The sequence below is a fragment of the Heptranchias perlo genome, chromosome 36 (assembly GCF_035084215.1).
Source record: "Heptranchias perlo isolate sHepPer1 chromosome 36, sHepPer1.hap1, whole genome shotgun sequence".
NCBI lineage: Eukaryota > Metazoa > Chordata > Chondrichthyes > Hexanchiformes > Hexanchidae > Heptranchias > Heptranchias perlo.
Window position 1 is genome coordinate 17465948 of NC_090360.1, and position 17767 is coordinate 17483714.

The following is a 17767-nucleotide window of genomic DNA, read 5'->3' on the forward strand; positions in this document are numbered from 1 at the left end:
TTATATCATTTTCTGTTTGTGGGACCTGGCTGTGCGCAAATTGCAAGAGTGTTTGCCTACATAACAGTGATTGCATTTCAAAAACAACTCATTGGCAGTGAAGCTTCAGGATGTCCCAAGGACATCAAAGGTATTATGTAAATGAAGGCTCTTTCTTTCTCATATGTTGAAGTGAAGGAACCAGGGAATAGACAGAAAAAAAGAGTGGAAGTTGCAGCTAGAATGTAGGACTGGCAAAATTTCCCAGATAGGGTGGAGGAAGATCATGGGGGATTTGAAGACAAAGCTAAAGATCTTGAAATTAACTCACTGGAGCACAGGAAGGTTGGCAAGGACAGAGGTAATGGCCGTTTACAATTCTGTGTGGCAGAGGACGTGGAACATGGATGTCTGGATTAGCTGACGTTTATGAAAGCATAGATGAGGGTTTCAAGCAGATGAAGTAAATGGACAATGTACTGGCGATGGAAGGAGGTCTTGATGATGAACCAGATGTGCATTTGAAAGCTCAGCTCAGAGTTGAATAGAATGGCAAACTTGCGCACCACCAAATTCAGTGTGATGAAACAGCCTGGAAGGCTGATGGAGTCAGAGCTAAAGGCGCATAACAAAACCAAAATAACTTAGCTTCAATCCTGTTAACATGAAGCTGTAGGACCTAGTACTTGATATTGGGTAACCAGCTGTCCAGTACAGCAGTAGGCCTAGAATCAATGGTGGTGGAGCAGAGGTAGAATAGAGTGCCCTTGGCATATATGTAGAAGCTGCCCCAATGCTTGCAGATTACGTCGCTGATGGGGCAAGATGTAGATGATAAATAGGAGAGGATCAATGATGGAACCTTGCGGCACGCCCGCCCGTGACAATTATGCAGACAAAGAAGGACAAACTCTTGGAGATGTACTGACTGCATTGGAAACACTAGGAGTGCAATCATGAAGGAAAGAACGAACAAACTTACATTTATACAGTGCCTTTCACAACCTCAGGAAGTACTTTTGAACTGCCGTCACTGTTGTAACGTGGCAGCAAATTTGCACACAGCAAGGGCCCACAAACAGCAATGTGATAATGACCAGATAACCTGTTTTTAGTGATGTTGATTGAGGGATAAATATTGGCTGGGGCACTGGGGAGAACTGCCCTGTTTTTCTTCGAAATAGTGCCATGGTATCTTTAACATTCACCTGAGAGGACAGACGGGGCCTCGGTTTAACGTCTCATCCGAAAGATGGCACCTCCGACAGTGCAGCGCTCCCTCGGTACTACACTGAAGTGTCGACCTAGATATTGTGCTGAAGGCTCTGGAGTGGGACTTGAACCCACAACCTTCTGACTCAGAGACGAGAGTGCTACCACTAAGCCATGGCTGACACCATACTGGTGCTATGGAATACCACAGAGCAGCGGCTGTACAGGAGAATGGAATGGTCTACAGTGCGAAAAGCAGCAGAGGTCAAGATGGCAGTGAACTATAGTTGCAGATATACAGCATATCTCTGGTGACTTTGACCATGGGTGGGTAGGAAACTGGTTTGTCAGAACTCAGAGAATGCTGAGCACGTGGATGCGAATAACCAGTTCTAGGATCTTGGAGACAAAGGATAGTAGATTGAGAAGATAGCGAGATCATAGGTGGGCCTTTAGAGAAGGGTGCAATGAGTGGTTTTGATAGAAGTGGACCATATATCAGCTGATCATTGATTACCACTGTAAAGAAGTACAAAATCTAAATAATTTGACTCTGATGGAAGGATGCTTGAGTGAAGGAAGAAGCACTGAAGGAACAGAAAAGCATAAATAATATAAATAACCAATTTAGTTACCACACAGTTTACAACCACTCAAGTCAGTCCATAAAAAGTCCAGGAAAGGTATAAATTGAGTTCCAATGGAGATTAATCTTTAGAATAATGAATGATCAGGGATGAATTAGATACGTGGGTGGTCCCAAGTTGGATGTGGGTCAGTAATTGCACAAGCCCAAAAATCAGGGAGAGACCCCATACATTCCAATAATTCACTCTCACCATCTGTTCCTATTTTTCTTACTTTCCGTCCTGAAATGTGGCCTGCAACACATCAGGGTGAGCTGACGACACAGGTGAGGAGGCCGTTGGTAATGAAGAATAGTTGGTATTTGAAATCATTCAAAAAAGATACCAATGGATGTCTGACATTAAAGACAATTAAATTAAAATAATTTGCACATTGTGCAGATTACAATTAGGCATCTTAAATTAAATATTGTACAAAACATAACATTTCAAAGCTAGGGCTGCCAATCCTAGTGCATTGGTATAATGTTTGCCTTCTGATCAGAAAGTTCTAGGTTCAAATTCTAGGTTGGCCTGTCACTTCCTGCCTCAAATGTCCAATAGCATCATCTTTGCTCATCTGAATCATGCCTCCTTTTAGGGGAAATCACAGAACCATGCTGATAGTACCTTAAATTGTCAATTTACAGGATTTAAAAAAAAATAACATTTTGCAAAATTCCATATACCATATCAATTTATGAAAAAACTCTTCAGTGTTTTCAAAACAAAAAAAATTACAATGCAGAAAGCACATGGACATCCACTAAACTGTAGAAAGATTAAAAACAGATAAAGGATCCAGAAAGCAAACACTAATGAAATTAGTATTGGATATATAAAGATCATTAAATATTGTGCAATGTTAGTACACAGAAAGCATTCTGGAGACCCCTTGGGTTTAATAATAACAGGATTTAAAAAAAATGTTTTAACAAGTTCAGAATTTTATTTTACTTAAGCTGAAACTTTCAGTAGCCATTAGTCCTTTTAATACCTTCAACATGTTGGTCTTCTGATACTGCTTGTTTGATAGATGACCTACGATACACCACATGAAAACGACCCTTTTCCTCCTGTGCCTGCTGCCCTTTTTCCAATGGCTCAATGAAAAACTCGCCAGTGTCTGCACGAATCAATCCAGCCTATTAAATTTAAAAGGGCAATTATACACAATTTAGTCACCACAATGAGTAACTTTTCAGTATGAATTAACAAGAAGAGGTTCTTACATGCAGTTTTTAAATGTATAAAAAAAACTCAACATCTGTAGTCAGCGTTGCCGTTAGAAGGCAGCGGCTGGGAAAATTTTCCACCGACTCCTCCCCTGTCAATCACCAGCTATTTCTGGCAGCAAGCTGGCTAAACAACATTGCAAAATTAGGGATATTGATCATTTAAACTTATGCATTTGGAAAAACGTCAAATGACAGAATGAGATTGTAATAGTGGAAAAGTAATTAACAATGTTTACTAATTCAATGTTCGATTGTTCATCATAATCCTACCTCCAGTGTGTGTCTGTATGAATATGTACAAAATACAAATATTTAGATCAGAAAATCAGTTTATAAGACGGATTTTATTTTCCTTACGCTTCGTTTACTTTAAATGTTTTCTGTTAGTCAAGATGAGAGATCAGTATTAGAAAACAATGAATATTTGTTCTACATTTTGTACTCAGTGGGATAAACATTTTATTTGTTTGCACTGGTTATGCAGCACTTGCATTCCACTTAAAAGTGGATTGTTGTAGCTTCTCCAATAGCCTAGTGGGTAAAGGCATCAATTGTGCATTTCTAAGACATAAATAAAGTTCCAGGTTAAAGACTACTGATCTCCGTATAATTGGCATCAACACCCTGGGCTAGGACAAGAAAAAAAAACCAACCAGGGGGTCCAGCTCCTAACTACTACCCAGTGACCCATGTTAGAAAGTGCATGGGCACCTGGTCAGGTGAGGACAGTATCAGAGTTGTGTTACTTGCCACAGCTGAATAGCCTGCCAACTTCCACCATCGGACATGAGAGTGGAGGGTTGCAAACACCGTTGGAACCCTTACCCAACGAGTCAGTACTCCTTCAAGAGAAAGGGAGAAATACCCTTTTTATGGCGGGGGAGGGGGTGGTGAGATGGATGCCTTTGTGAAGTATGCTAAAGAACAGTCAGAATGCCAGTGCCTGCACCTCAGGCACCATATTATTACTAGCCATAGTTTACCTGTAAACATCGTGCATCATGGCAAGTTGTGTGGGAGGAGAGAATAAAACATGTAATATTTATACTACCAAAGAATGGGTTGCACTGATATAGACAGAATTTAATTCTGTCCAATGTCAGTGTCAAGCAATCCCAGTTCAGGGACTGGACAAGCAAGATTCAAAATAAAGCTCCTTCTACACTGCCAATAATCTGCTTCAAATGCAGCCTCAGAAGAATACTGCTGCTACACAGGTATCACATTTTAATTCCCACACCACCCATCCGTTGGGCCTCCCTGAGTGACATTCTTAATTAGCAATGAACTATGGGCAGCTTTGTGCAGTGGACTCATGCCTACTAGAGATGGAGTTAAAACTATCCAAATTCATTTTACTTCTCAGCCTTTACAGCAGTCAGAGAGGAGACTTTCATCCCATGATTCTTGGCTGGATTCGGTCCCAGTGTTCCAATATATAGCACCACCCCATCCCCTTTCCTCCACATTCTAAAAAAATATATAATTTTACTGAAGTTAAGAGAATATCAGTAGCATTTTCAGTGCCAACCAACCAGCAATGCTTGTCCCAACAATTCACACATTTCTTCATATGGATTCAGCTCTGCACTGCAGTTACCCAGACTAAATCATATTATTACTGTCCTGAATATTCATCCAATGAGGCAGTTAGTTTACAGTATTACAATTCTACTCACCCACCCAATCCTAATGAAAAGTTTTACATGGCTATTTTTCCAACCTTCCAGACCTAGTGTAATCAGTCAGTCAATGTTTGAATATGGCCCATATTCTAAATGTCTAAATCTGGCCTCACACATTAATAATTTTAACTAATTTCAAAACTAAATGGAAAATTGATGAGCAACAATAACTTATACATAAGTTACAAAACAGATGGGGTAAAAGAATTACGAAATGCATGGGGTAAATGTTCCCAGTGCACAGCTTTGTGCATTAGCATTGAAGTTGGGGTCTCAGGTGCATACTCCTCCCTCTCCCCCACCCAGGAATTTTCATCCATTAATTGAAAATTTACCCCCTCGTTGCACAGTAGTAGTCCCCAAACTGCCTGTCTATCATACCAATGGCTCATTCCTGCCCATCTTGAAACCAATCATTTCATCTTTCTAAACTCTGAATACTTATCATTTCAACTAACATTCTAAAAAAAGTGCAAAGTACAACCAAAAAAAAGCAAGAAAACTTGACCTGATCACATGGTTTACATTACTACTTCAGTCATTTCTGGTTCTGTGAATGTTTAGTGACCAAGTTACTTCCCCACCCGTCACTAGTGCTCGCTCCAGCTCCCCACTCCTCGACTGACCCACCACCCACACAGGTGTCAACAATTGTGTCAATCTGCTCCACATCTTCGTTGCCTCTACCTTCACTGCCCTCCTCACCAGGTCACAGATGTTGTCCCACCCCACTATTCTCCCCCTCCATAGACTCTAAGGCTATGAGCCTCATATTACAGCATATGTGGCATTCAGCTGACCAAGCTATCCACTGCCAGATCTTGCTTGGCCATCTCAAGCACTACAACCACTCCCTCTAAAGCCAAATTTTCTTACCCTGGGATCATCCCAGAAAGCAAGAACCATCCAAAATGCCTCTTCTCTACAGCAATCCGCCTCTTAATCCCCACTCTCATCCGACACTAAAGGCAAGGATCTCATCAGCTGTCACCACTCAACTAGTGGTGTGTACTCCCCCTCTGGCTACTTGCCTGTCCTCCTTTCATTTTGCAGTTCCCCCACAAACACATTTACTCCATGAAGCCCACTATCTCTTGCTTTGGCCCTCTCTTGATCCAGCTCCTGACTACCCAGCTTCTTCTCAACAGTCTCATGTCAATTTTTCCTTACCCTCTGGTACTATCCCACCACATTAAGAAGTCATCACCACCCCTTCTAAAAAAAAAACAACTTTGAATCCCCTGCTCTAACAATAGCACTAACGCCAACCTGCCTTTTCTCTGCAAGATCCCGAATGAATCATCACCCAACTCTACCTCTCCCTGTTTCAGTCCCTAAAATCCAGTTTCTTGAATGCTCTCTGTCTTTCTACCATTCTTCTTTCCTTTGAAAACGTATTTCTTCAATTACGCATCCCCCTCGCCTTAACTCCAGTTCCACGGTCTCCTGCTTGACATCCTTCTGTCGCATTGATGTCCCTATGCATGAGGGATATTACAAAAATGTTTGTTGCAGCTGTTAATGCAGTGAATTTTAAGAGTGCTGGTCATTGAACATCTTATGATCAGAGCACAAATGAACTCACTTCTGTTAAATCAGTGTTGTTGCTCTATAAACGTGACATGATTTTTGCTCCAAATCATGCATATGTTTTCTGTTTTAACAGTCATTTGATTTTCATAACATTCATCATGGTGCAATAACCTTTTCCCAATTTTTAATTTCCACAATCCATATGATGAACCCACCTATAAGCAAAACCTCTCATCTTTGGCAAAGCTCAAAAAGTTCTGCTCAGCGTGTGAGAAAGAAGGAGCCTTTAAGAAGCTGGTTTCATGACAAACTTCAGCAAGACTCAGAAATCAGCACTTAGTTATTTAGTGTTTACATACAGAAACAACTAATTCTGAAAAACCGAAGCATTGCTTTAAAGAAGCTTTATTGCTTTTTCGTTGGCCAATATAAACTGGTTGTAATATATCAAAATTGTAATAGGCTGTAGAAAATAGTGTATTATAAGTCTAGCTGAAAATTTGATATTCTAGCTTCCTTAAAGGATACTCAGACCCAAAATGACTGAAAATTGAACCTGATGTCCTTTTCTCAAAAAGACAAAAAAAATTCCATTAATACACTATATTTTCAAAAAAAAACATACTCCAGTTTTCCCTAGTGGAAGAGTTTTGTTAGTGTCAGTCAAGTTATACGGAGGAGTGGGGGAAAACTGGATGGGGGTGGGTGGGGTGCCTTCCTGCACTCATTAAACACATCTCTAAAAACATTAACTAATGGGTGTCACCAATTATGCCCATAGAAATGGCCAAGTTCCCACCCTAGTAGCTAAGCAGAGGGGAAAAATAAGAAATCAGTCACAAAATACTGAAATAAAAACAAATTGTGCAAACTTGGTAATGTCATTTCTGAAATAGAAAACATACATCATAAACCAAGTTATCAACAACTGATAGTATTTATTCAATCTGTTGACATAGCTGCTTTACTGGGACTTTCAAGCTGGAACTAAACTGATGAACATATGACCTTTTACAAAAACCTGGAACTTCATGTCATGGTCTGAGGTTTTATGAGCAAACAAACAACTGGAGAACTCTGAACCTGATTTTGTGGCAAAATTACATTCTCTGCAAATGCGCAGACATAGTCTGGATTGTTATAATTTTGCAGGTTTATTTTCACTAGTATTATGTGTTTACATTGCACCATCATATGTTATGGCAAATAAAAACGGTCTTACTTGTTGACAATCAGTACTGCCTGAGGCTTGCTCTTTTGGGACCACTGCCTCCAGCAGTGTAACAAGCTATTTTTAAAGCTGCTTTGGTTGAATCTTAACATCTCTGGGACCATCAAAAAATGTAAAGGATAGAGCAGCAGTATAGCTTCAGCATTCCTGGGTTGGTGTGGGGGAGGGTGGAGGAAAAAAAGTTCATGTTTCTGGTCGTTATCCAATAACCCCTAGCTAGACGGTACACATGTGGATTAATCAGATGTGATTCCCAGTCACTGTCCCCCTTGCAGCTGAAGATCTTCTTGAGGCTCACATGTGAAAATGGCTAGTTGGGTGAGATACTAGAGGACCGCCAGCACCCCAGAGCTGCAGCCCTTCTGGAAAGCTAGAATATTACGTTCAGCTTTAGGTGTCCTACTTTAGGAAGAATGCCAAGGCCACAGAGAGGATACAAAGATATTTACTAAGAATGGTACAATGGATGAGAGATTTTAGTTATGATGAGACCCCAGAGAAAATGGGTCTCTTTCCATTACAATAAAGAAGTTTAAGAGGTGATCCAATAGAAGCATTCAAAACTCTAAAGGGATTTGATAAGGTAAATAGGGAAAATCTACTTCTACTGGTCAGTGAGTCAGTAACTAGAAAGCATAAATTTGAGATCATCACCAAAAGGATAATAAGAGTTTAGGAGAAATTATATTCCTTTTAACACAGAAGTGTGTCCTACAAGAAACAGCGATGAAAGCAGAATCCATAATAGTTTTATTTGTTTTTTTTTTAAAAAGAGAACAGAATATTTGAAGAAAAAAATTAAATGGTATGGGGAAAGGGAATATGTGGATAGCTCTTTCACATGTGCTGAATAGTTTCATTTAATAGGGGGGATTTTAACTGGGAGCAGCTTTCAGATGGGTGTGGGGGGGGGAGCTGACACCATCAGCTTGAGGCTTGAGCTTTTTTAACTCCCAGACCTCATTTACATTTGATTGGCGAGTTGCCTACATGATCATGTCGGGAACGGGCAGCCTTTCCGGGTGGGATTTCTGGCGGGCCCCTACAGACCTATTTAAAGCGTGAATGCACCTCTTAAAGAGAAAGGGAGGTTGCATTCACTTATGCCATATTGCTCTGTTATATTTCTACAAGGAGCTTATCGTGAGAAATGAATCGCAAGGCTGCCCCCTGGTTCTCTGACGCCTTCCTGGAGGAAGAGTTGAGGGCAAGGAGGGATGTTCTCTTTCCCCATGAATGGGAAAAAGATTCCCAAGACCTACATAGACCAGGCCTGGAGAGAGGTGGCAGAGATGGTCAGTTCCAGAAGCATCATCCCCAGGACCTGGATTCAATATAGGAAACACTTCAATGTCCTGAAAGAATAGCAAGGGTGAGTACAGCTCTTTATTTCTCCATCTCTCAACACCACCTGGCAACAGTCCCCTCTCCCCACTAACCCCCAATCCCACTTCCCCTGCACTCTGAACAATATATTCCCCCTGTAACACATCCTTTGCCATCAATCACAAGGGCACACTATAGCACCTCATTCTCATTCCAAACACACACTTCTTGCTTGCTGCCTTCAGCATTCTATTCTCACATAGTAGCAATTGCAGAACCAGGAACTCCACACATAATTCCTTCCTCACTTCACATTCCAGCCACTTGCGTTCCATTCAACACCTTCCATCCTGCTTGCATCTGGCTGCTTCTCTCTCTCAGCATATGCACTACAACTAGAAGCACCACAAATGTGCACTTTCCTTTTCAGTAGCTACTCATTAACTCTCATCCTCCCTTTCTGCAGGAGAAAACGGGGCACAACACAAGGGAGAGAAGTAAGACTGGGGAGGAGCGCCCAGCGTCATGGCCTCACTGAGATGAAGCAGGAAGCTCTAGAAATTAATTCAAGAGTGATGTGCATTGGAGATGGAGAGTCTGGGGGCTTATCTGAATGAGGTCTCTGCTTATTATATGTGCCCCTTCAGGTTAAAAAAAATAACAAAATTGTGCAGCGAGAATGAAAACTTCAAGCTGCATTGTGAAGCTGATCATCTGCTACAATGCCATAGGAACAGGAATAGATCATTCAGTCTCTCGAACCTGTTCTGCCATTCAATTAGACCATAGTTGATCTGTACCTCAATTCCATTTCCTGACTTTGATCCATATCCCTTAATACCCTTACCTAATAAAAATATCAGTCGATCTCAGTCCTGCAAATTGCAATTGACCCAGTATCCACAGCCTTTTGGGGAAGAGAATTTGACATTTCTACTACCTTTTGAGTGAAAAAGTGATTCCTGATTTCATTCCTGAATGGCCTAACTCTAATTTTAAGATTGTGGCCCCTTGTTCTGGATTCCCCCACCAGAGGAAATATCTTCTATCTACTCTATCAAATCCTTTTATCAATTTAAACACCTCAACCTTCTAAACTCAAGAAAATGCAACCCAAGTTTATGCAACCTGTCCTCATAACTTAACCCTTCAAGCCCAGTATCATTTTTGTAAATCTGTGCTGTACCTCTCCAAAGCCAATATATCCTTCCTGAGGTGTGGTGCTCAGAACCAAACGCCATGCTAACTGTTATCTCTTTTCTCTTTCCTCTAGGTCCCTCAGCAACAAGATCCCGTAGAAGACATCTTGGAAAAGGACAATACTCCATCATGCGCTCCATCCCTCCCAAGCACCAGCACAGAAATTGGCACCCTGGGTCGGTTAAAGAATGAATTAGGGGGATCTACACTTAATGAAGCACCCAGCAAGAGTGAGCAGGAGCAGATAGTGGTGGCAAGGACGGCTCAGTAATGCTGAACAGGACAGAGTGCTGACTTCAGGGACCAACCTTGAAAAGAAAACTGCTTGCATCACACAAGCAATTATACAAGGTATCGGAAGGCCTGCCAAGGAGTTTCTGCACCACGGCTGAAAGTACGGAGGTCCTCTTCCAGCTTGTGTGGCATCCTGTTGTAAAGCATCAGTAATCTGCCACCTGCTTTGGAACATATGTCCTCCTCTAGGAATGCTGCAGCCGGGCCCTCACACCAGGAGTCTGTGTTACCAGCCTTTGCAGTTTTGATGGAAAGTGAAACGGCTGCCATCCAAACTCAGACCCAACGCGTGTTTCACTTTGGAAAGACAGGACTACATAGATTGGGGCTTTCGAGGCATCACATCTCCTACAGTATGCTCTCCCTCAGATTAGTGAGAGTGATGAGCTGCAGCCCTATGGGAGTGGCAGAATAGAAGCAGCACATGTTGCCCTCTCAGGATGTCAGCATGTTGCTCCATCGCTACCCCCTCATTAAATGTCCCCCATGTTGCCAGAAAGCCAGCTATGCCAGGCTTCATCCCCTTCACCCAAGAACCTTTGCTTCAAGAGTCCTAAAGTGTGCTCAATGATATTCCTGATGGCCTTTGAAACAAAGTACCAGATGAAACACAGTAGCAGAGAGCTTCAAAAATGAAGAACCACATAAAGGGGAAAGATTTCTTCTGTTCACTATTTGAAGTGAAATTATAAACACATTTAAAGAACACCTGGAATCTTGATGCAAATAAATGGAGGAAATCTCACCTCGCAGAAACTTCTACAATTCTCAAAATCCTGTCCATTAAGAAGTATTTTTAAATATACTAATATTGCATTTTGTAACATTATTTCCTTTCTATTTAACAATGTGTTTTGATGAGCAAGAATTTTTTTAAAGTTCTTTGCTATAGAGTTATATTAACTGCATCCTAAATTCTGAGAAATATCCTTGCATATCATCAGATATTCACTGAATTATGTGTGTCGTCAGTTATTTTCTGAACATCTCAACTGTGTGGTTCCATGTCTGTGTTACCTCTAGACTTGACTATTCCCATGCTCTACTGGTCGGGCTCCCATCTTCCACCATCCATAAACTTGAGCTCATCCAAAACTCTGCTGCCCATATTCTAATTCGCACCCCTGTGCTCACTGACCTACATTGGCTCCCGGTCGGGGGAAGCCTCAATTTTAAAATTCTCATCCTTGTTTTCAAATCCCTCCATGGCCTTGCCCCTCCATATCTCTAACTTCCTCCAGCCCTACAACCCTCCAAGATCTCTGTGCTCCTCCAATTACTGCCACTTGCGCATTCCCAATTTTAAGTTGAGCAGAATGAGCCTATACTCTTTGAAGTTTAGAAGAATGAGAGGTGATCTCATTGAAACATATAAGATTCTGAGGGGGCTTGAGCAGGTAGGGACCGAGAGGTTGGAGAGTCTAGAACTAGAGGGCATAGTCGCAGGATAAGGGGTTGGTCATTTAAGGCTGAGAGGAGGAGGAATTTCTTCACTCAGAGGGTTGTGAATCTTTAGAATTCTCTACCCCAGACGGCTGTGGATGCTTGAGTCGTTGAGTATACTCAAGGCTGAGATAGATAGATTTTTGGACTCTAGGGGAATCAAGGGATATGGGGATCAGGCAGGAAAGTGGAGTTGAGGTTGAAGATCAGCCATGATCTGATTGAATGGCAGAGCAGGCTCAAGAGGCCTACTCCTGCTCCTATTTCTTATGCTCTTATCGCTCCACCATTGGCGGCCGTGCCTTCAGGTGCCTAGGCCCTAAGCTCTGGAATTCCCTCCTAAAACCTCTCCGCCTCTCTCTCCTCTTTTAAGACACTCCTTAAAACCTACCTCTTTGACCAAGCTTTTGGTCACCTGTCCTAATATCTCCTTATGTGGCTCAGTGTCAAATTTTGTATGATAATGTTCCTGTGAAGCGCCTTGGGACATTTTATTATGTTAAAGGCACTACATAAATGCAAGTTGTTGTTGTTTGGGAACCTGATTCACGCTAGCTCTAGGAAAACCTGTTCTTACTTCCTGATTTTCAAAGTACTCTGAAGTCTGTTGATACGTACTGGAGTGATATTGCGATATTGTTAAACTTATCGATGAAAAATATTTAATTCATTGTCTGTAGAAAAGGGTGTCCAATTATTTCATGACTTTTCATTAAATTTCCTATTTTATTTGCCTTGCTGACAAAGCTATAGCCATACCTGCAGTCTACCATAGGCTTTTGAACTTGAACTACAGAAAACCACGCTTACACTTTCATTTGGGATCTACAATTAGAGAGAGAAACCCCCTTCAGCAGCTCCATTGTAATCCATTAATATCACTGGCATCAATCTCTGAGCATTCCAGTCATTGGGTGTTCTTTTGATGAGTGTTTATGTGCCTAGCAGCTCACGGTTCTGATTTATTGGGAGTAGGAATGTGAGAAAAATCAACAGCCCTGACCTAACTTTCACTCATTTATGAGTATCTCTCATCATAACAATCAGTACAAAGTGCCTAGAATGGTGACAATTACACTGTCAAATAATCTAGTATGGTTTGCTCAGATTTTCTTTGCCTGTTTTCTCCTTAAGTACAGCAGAGATTATAGATCAGGACTATACCATGACACAGCACACTGCAGCATCATTATGCTGCGACACCTGCAAAACCAGTGATGACTGGTTAGTTGCCAATCATAATAGCAAAATGTCTAAAAACTTTATAGAGGAGATAATATTGCAAAAGTTTATGTATATTCAGTTTGTCTGGCTAACATTAAACTAAGTTGGAAGGCTTGCCAATGATCCTACTTATGACCAAGTGTATTATATGCCACAGTGTAATACAAAGCACTATGATGGCATCCTAGTGTAAAGGAGGATAGACTGCAAAAGGGACTCGTTTATATAAAATTAGCCACTTTGTTACTCTGCATTTTGCCTCACTATGAAAAACCTGGGAATGCTCAATAGGAAACATTCTCCAATACTGACATCCCTCAACTTGAGCATAAAATTTATACAAGTACAAAAGTTAAAATCTGTGTTTTTTTTAAATGGGCAATGTTTTTCAAGTAGTGCAACAAAATTGAGATACACATTAATCTGCACTTGCTCAGCAACAGCTCATTAAATGGTAAATTCAAAGTGATGAATTGAAGCTTTAACCTGATATTTTTCAAAGGGCACTAACCAAAGTCCCTAGTCCTGTATAACACAATTCAACTGTAGTTTATTTTGATGGTGCCAACATTCAAATGTCTGGAACATATTCTTTCCAACAGGTGAAAAACTATTTGTTATTGGTGTCTTCAGGTTAACAGCAAAACACTCCATCTGCCATACCATGTCCTTGCTCCCAATCAATAATAATAATAATAAAAAAAGAATACAAATAACATACAAATACTCTATCAATTTTACAACCATTAAAGTCTCTAAGTATTTATGTCACAACAGCTTATTTGCCACAACAAAATCTCAACCTTAAACCCAGACTAAAGCCAAGTCAATGAAAGCATCTGATCATTATTTATAAAACTGTATTTAAGATGCCTCTAACTTTCAAACTCCAATGATAATTTTCAGGAAAACAAATCCAAGTAAATCTTGAGGTACTACTTAGTACGCATTTTGGATGACATATTGTCCAAAATATTGATCAATTGATGGAACACAATACTTCATTTTCAAGGGGAATTTAGCCATTGTTTCATTCATGTTAATTCTGGCATTGATTCTACAGAACAAGCAGATCACAAACATTTACATCCGTATTTAGGAAAACATTCCTCCCATTCTAAATGTGGAATATCAAAAAAAAATTAAAGTGCAACTTATGAGATGGAATGAACAGATCTTGATGGCATGCAATTTTCAATGATTTAGGATACTTACATTACAAGTAAATCCAACCTCATTAGCAGATAAACTATGAAGTTGCAGATTAGACTGCCATCGATGGATATTTGGACACTAAGGGAATCAAGGGATATGGGGATAGGGCAGAAAAGTGGAGTTAAGGTAGACGATCAGTCATGATCTTGTTGAATGGCGGAGCAGGCTCGAGGGGCCGTATGGCCTACTCCTGCTTGTATTTCTTATGTTCTTGTGACAGTACACAACACGTGCTTCATACACGATGGCATTCGCAACATGGAATTCACACTTGGTTGGCCAGTGGTTCTGTTTTCTCTAAGCTCCTTCATTAACATAATTTTGAGTCCTCGGCATGTCATAGCTAAAACGGCAAAAATCTAGATTTGATTGAAGTTCTACAATTAATAACGTTCACATTAAAACAATAACTTGCGAATTTACATCAATAATATCTTGATTTCACGAGTTTCCTAACGCAAAAGCACAATGGTTAATAATGAAACACAAAAAGCCCGGAAGACAATTCTGTAGAACTGAACGTTGATGTCGACGTTGCTATTTGCGCTTCAAGCTTTAAACTCTAATCACCGGTCTGTGAATTTGCGCTCTGAAATCTACCCTTGAAGGTGTTCTCGTCCTACCTTGAAATGGTCACAATACAGTTGTGGCCATTTTACCGTCCCAAAAATATCACAAGACGTTTTTGACATATCCACTACCATCAAGATGACGAATTAGCAGAATGCAATCAACATGACTCAACAACGTACTACGCAATGCACTAATCCACTACATCTCGTTATTAGACTATCTACGGCACTACAATACTAGGTCCAATGCATCGAGACTAAACTAAGCCCTTTAGTCACTGGACAAACCAACATTTGCAAAAGAAAAGTCAATATCCTGATGAGACTTACTCGAAAGATCCTTCCTTGCGCTCGTTCAAAGTCGTAACGCACATAAGGTAAAAGCCAATCCGGAAAGGAGGTGAAGGTCAACATCCCAATCACCCTAACTTCTCACCAATCAGAACAACACAAGGAAAGGCGGAAAAACTGAAATCCTGAATATAGTACAACACTAGTGCATGTACGGTAAAGGACTGCTGTTTCACGGAGGTTTTGCTATTTCTGCCCAATACATAGTAATACGATATGAAATTGTGCGCAACGTTAAATAACACTGTTTTAAGTCTTCTATTTTGAAGCGATGTATTTGATCACTATGAAATTAACCTACTGTGGGCAGTGAATGACCAAACTTCCAATGTTCATACACCTTATCTAATATACAATATTCATCAACATCTATAATCGCATACATACGAGATCTAACTTGTAAACAAAGCATATCCCATGATCCCAGCTCCTGATTTTATAAATTTATTCACTCAACTTTTACAATCGACTAAAGGTAGTTTTTCTGCATTGGTGATTTTTTTTAGAAAAAAGTTTTGTTCTCTAATATATTTATTCCTGTGCTGCAACTTTGATTAGAACGTCTCCCCATCGAGATTTTATGTAACAGGACTGCATTGTTAAATGCATCAATAATTGGTACATTCTGCAGGTTAACAGGCACATCGTCAGTTCTATTACAATAATAGAGAAGCTAGTTTCTTCACACTCACCAGACCATCGCAATTACTTATAGCCACAGTAGCTTCTGGCATGTCAGTAATATCCCCAGAAAATACGCAGTCTCCATGGATAGGTTCCGTGAATAGGTTCTGAAAATCCTCCTGCCATTCCACCGTTGCACCGGGAGCAACGAGTCTGTCATTGTGTTTCAAGCGTAAATGCAATTCTTTCCCAAAAACGGTGACGTTAAAGTACAAGTCTGGGTCTCCTCTACTCTGATGGGGGGTGCTCCGTGCAACGCGACGCCCAGACCGCAGCTCATCGTCTGCCGTCGATACAATGTGCGATATATACCGACCCCGGTCATCAGTACTAAACGGTACTATCAGACCATAATCAATAAACTTCCCGGAAAGCACATCTGTAGGAAAATAAACAGATACCACTTGTGTACGTCCATCAAGTACTGCACATTTTTGCTGCAAAATTAGCATTTTATATCACTAATGGATTTTTCTAACTTTTAACCGCATAAGTAACAGTCATCAAAGAATTAGCATTGCTATGTGAATACAACAGTATCGTTTATCTCTAAACTTTGAAGACCACAACACATCCGTATTAGCATTCGGGGGAACAAGCGAGTGTTTTTTTTAATATATTGAGAAACCCTATTCATTTTAATCACGTAGGACAAAGAATGTTAAGTTTGCAAATGCCTACCTTCTGTTTCTGCTGCATGAAGCCTGCATTCTAGTAAGAACGGAATAAAATAAGAAAACAATAAATAAAAATAGTCCATATCGTTTGGTGAAAAAAACTCGTGATTGAAAGAAAACAAATCTGGAAAGAACCGTGCAAACTCGTTTCCAATTCTTGCACGGTGGAATTGCAATGCAAAAGGTATTGTTAACACGTTTCACCCCCCACCCCCTGTTCCGACTGACAGAATGCAAAAAGGTGATCCACTATTTTTGGCCTTCGATGAACTGTTCGCTTGGGCAACCGATCCCTTTTATCAAAGCTCTTGGAGGCAGGAGCAGTTAAACCATCGGCTCCTGGATATGCCATGACGCCACATGATTGACACATCACGCGTCAACTTCACAAGATTACCCCGGTGTCGCTACTCGCGAATCTGAGCCTGAATCACTAGGCAGGCAACAACTTACCTGAACTCAACTTGCCGGCCTTTTCCTTCCTTCCTTTATAAATATAACACAGTCATTTTTTGTTTTGTTTAAATTGCTTGATTAACTGGCGCGGGGGGCGGGGGGGGGGGGAGGGTGAGTATTAAATGTCATTTTTGTTGGACGCACTTTGACATATAAAACTGAAGAAATCCTGTCAAAAAAGAGGCTGTGGCGTAGCTTTCTTGTGCAAATCTTGCACAATTTATTTTTTAAAAAATTAAAATCTTAGCAAAAATATTCACGCTGTGTGTGGCGGTTGAAATCGACAAAAAAAAAATCAGACTCCACCACCACAAAGACAGGAACCGAGCCAAAACAAAAATAACCCACTGAATCAAAAATTATTTTCTTTTCACTCAATTATGTTCGATGCCTCAACGTGCAACGAGGACAGTATTTGCAGCTGACGGTAAAAGTGCCGCATAGTCCTTTGATGCAAGAAAGGCTTTGGGGTATTAAGATTTTCTAGAAAAGACCATTATCTAAACGATTCAAACTTGTTTCGTCTTTCCCCCCCCCCCTTAAGAAGTTTAATTTCTTTTTTTCAAAAAAAAATACCAGGAGTTAGTGCCGAAGCGCGCTCCTGTTCATTCATTCATTCATTCAGCCCGACAAACGTCGCTGCCGCTCACCGATCGTCTTAATAACTTTTTGCACATGCGCGCTCCAGATGCTCTGCGCGAGGTCGTTATCGTCGCGTGAGGTGGCGCAGCCGTAGAGCTTTCGCTATGCTCCTCCTCCCCAACAACTTGGCGTCGTTCAGGTGAAGGAGAGTGACGTTCACAACACTTTGAGGTCAGGTT

General features: G+C 40.8%; 1 protein-coding gene across 1 annotated transcript in view; it reads right to left on the reverse strand.

Moving 5' to 3' along the window:
• LOC137303925 (A disintegrin and metalloproteinase with thrombospondin motifs 3) overlaps positions 1-16265 on the reverse strand; it is a 153866-nt gene extending 137601 nt beyond the window's left edge. Inside the window, exons 1-2 of the mRNA XM_067972336.1 lie at positions 15822-16265; positions 2815-2962 (exon numbers count right to left, since the gene is read on the reverse strand). Coding sequence (XP_067828437.1) covers positions 2815-2962; positions 15822-16265 — 592 coding nt within the window. The remainder of the gene's footprint in view (positions 1-2814; positions 2963-15821) is intronic.
• Between the last annotated feature and the right edge of the window lie 1502 nt (positions 16266-17767).